This window comes from Myxine glutinosa, chromosome 5, assembly GCF_964187855.1.
Source record: "Myxine glutinosa chromosome 5, kmMyxGlut1.1, whole genome shotgun sequence".
NCBI lineage: Eukaryota > Metazoa > Chordata > Myxini > Myxiniformes > Myxinidae > Myxine > Myxine glutinosa.
The window spans coordinates 66616515-66618895 of NC_136265.1; the positions used below are offsets into that span (position 1 = coordinate 66616515).

The following is a 2381-nucleotide window of genomic DNA, read 5'->3' on the forward strand; positions in this document are numbered from 1 at the left end:
TACGAGGCCCATCCCTACTTTTACAACCTCAGACATGAGAAGTACCGCAACACCAAGCTGAAGGAGGCGGAACTGGCTGAGCTTGCCAAGGAGATTAAGTGGACCGGTGAGTAGTGAAATTAATCCTGGTACATAGTTGCCACTATCAGTACTTTCCCCATTTCCTCATTTTTGTAATTCTTAAATTACTGATTTGGATTGTAGTTTCATTGTCAATTGTCCAAGTATCATGAAAAAAATCCTCCATTGTGTAAATACATAATATTCACTTTCCTCTGACACATTCTAATGTGATTATTTTTTGTTTGCAGTGGAGAAGATCAAGAGGAGGTTCAAAAACCTACGTTCTGCCTATGGCAAACTCAAGAACCGGGCCGGTTCCTCGGGGAAGTCGGGCCAAGCATCCTCCAAGTTAACCAGCCTACAGCAGTGGAAGCTGCGGAACTTGGCCTTTCTCGATGAGGTGATTCAGCCGCGGACCCAGGGACAGGAGTTGGGAAGGGTAAGCATTGGCATTGAATTTGTTTGTGTGCAAATGATCCTATTCTTTTCAGTCCCTGACAGAACATCCTGAGTGTTGCATGTACCTAATATTCACTTTTCTCTGCCTATGCTTCAGGTTGCTGTGGAGGACGAGGAAGATGAAGATGTGGGGGACGACTCTGCGGCACCCGACTCTGAGGCACACGACTCTGCGGCACACGACACTGATGACCATGACAGAGGGTCTGAAAGTCGGACGAGGGGGAGCAGTGCCGACAGTCACCACAGTAGCAGGAACAGGGTGGGCACCAGCACCAGCACCAGCAGCAGCACCAGGATGAGCAGGAAGAAGGCCGCAAAGACCACCCCCGACGTAGGGGAGCTCCTCCACGAGATGCTGATGGAGAACCGGAGACGGGACCGGGAAACAGAGAAAAAGGTAAATTATAACCGATTTAATGATAACCTAAACTGTACTTTTAAATGTCATGTGTCATAAGTCTTATGTTTTTTGAAATTTGGATTGAAACAGTTATGATAATTTTCCTTTTTGTTTTCTCTTTCCCCCCAGTTGGAAGAGTCCGCAAGCAGAGAACCAGATGAGCGAGAGGCGTGGGGCAGCTGGCTCCAGACGGTGGTGCACAACTGCCCGAAGGAGAGGTTCCGACAATTCCAGACTGAAACCCTGGCCCTCTCCCAGCGATACCAGCCAACAGATGAGGGGCAAAGTACGAGTCAGCAGTGTCCGGCTCCAACCCCAGCTCCACCTGCCATGTCCCCCTTTGTACCCGCCCCAGCCCGCGGCCTCCCAGTTCTCATTCCAGGGCCAGTTCCAGCACCCTTCCCAGCAGTTCCAGCCCCAGCCGCAGTTCCAATACCAACAACAGCAGCAGCAACCGCCAGGGTATTTGCGGCAGCAGACCTTCACCCAAATGCTGGTAAGTTATTATAAAGAAATAAACTCATCAAATCAGGATTCTATGTAAAACATAAAAGATTTTATTGCAGAAATTTATAAAGATATTAACTCAGTAAATTATGATTCTATGTAAAACATACAAGATTTTATTTCAGAAACGTACTATTTATATAGAACCTTTATTTAATGTGCATTTTTCTTGTGTCTACAGACCCAGTCGCCTCAACAGCAGCAGCAGCAGCCGCAGCAGCATCAGCAGCCCACCCGCCCCACCTCTGCTCCTACTATCCCCAGCACCAGCAACATATTCGGGGACCAAGACTTGCTCCCGGCCCTCCGCACCCCTGCATTGGGGGACAGACTGAGCCTCTCGGGATTCAGTGGTGGTAGCAGCTTCGGCCTCCATGGCACCAGCGCGGACCAGTCCTTGCTCAGCGGTCTAATGAGGCCCCAGACTTCATCTCTGGCAGACAAGGCGTGCGCTGAGTCCGAGTCTGATGGAGACTAATATAAATATGTTGCTGTTACTATATATATGATATGTTAGTTATTTTTGTTATAGATAATAAAATGGTACCATTTATGGGCTTTGAAACTTGATTTATGTGTTGGTCTTTAATTCTTCCATAATATAATTATTTATATACCTTTGAAAATAGGAAAGAAAGTTAAAAATTAATACCACAATAGAGTGAATATTTACGCTATTACTTTAATCTGATCACTTTAAAGACACAGGGAAGCATCATAATTAATAAAGAAATAGAAAATAAAAACCAGCAATTGGGCACTTAAAACTTTCAAGGGAAATTTTCCCTTCATTTATAAATGGAAATTTTCATTGCTAAAATTGATTTAAGTGTCTAATTTATGGGTTTTATATTTTTATTTTATCGTTCAATTATTGCTGTCTGTTTCTTTGTTTATTGTGGGATAAAACGATAAAGCAAACAAACTGGGTTATATTCAACTTTTAAAT

At 44.6% G+C, this 2381-nt stretch overlaps 1 protein-coding gene across 1 annotated transcript; it reads left to right on the forward strand.

The window, feature by feature from the left end:
• Window positions 1–634: 634 nt before the first annotated feature.
• Window positions 635–2002, forward strand: LOC144892294 (uncharacterized). Its single transcript, XM_078778130.1, has 3 exons — window positions 635–922; window positions 1055–1421; window positions 1614–2002. The coding sequence occupies exons 1-3, from the start codon at window positions 821–823 to the stop codon at window positions 1790–1792; spliced, it is 648 nt and encodes a 215-aa protein (XP_078634256.1). The 5' UTR covers window positions 635–820; the 3' UTR covers window positions 1793–2002.
• Window positions 2003–2381: the final 379 nt, after the last annotated feature.

Coding starts and splice junctions, on each gene's coding strand:
- LOC144892294 (XM_078778130.1), top strand. CDS start 821: ATGAGCAGGAAGAAGGCCGCAAAGACCACCCCCGACGTAGGGGAGCTC. Junction 923..1,054: donor ACCGGGAAACAGAGAAAAAG/GTAAATTATAAC, acceptor CTTTCCCCCCAG/TTGGAAGAGTCCGCAAGCAG. Junction 1,422..1,613: donor AGACCTTCACCCAAATGCTG/GTAAGTTATTAT, acceptor TTGTGTCTACAG/ACCCAGTCGCCTCAACAGCA.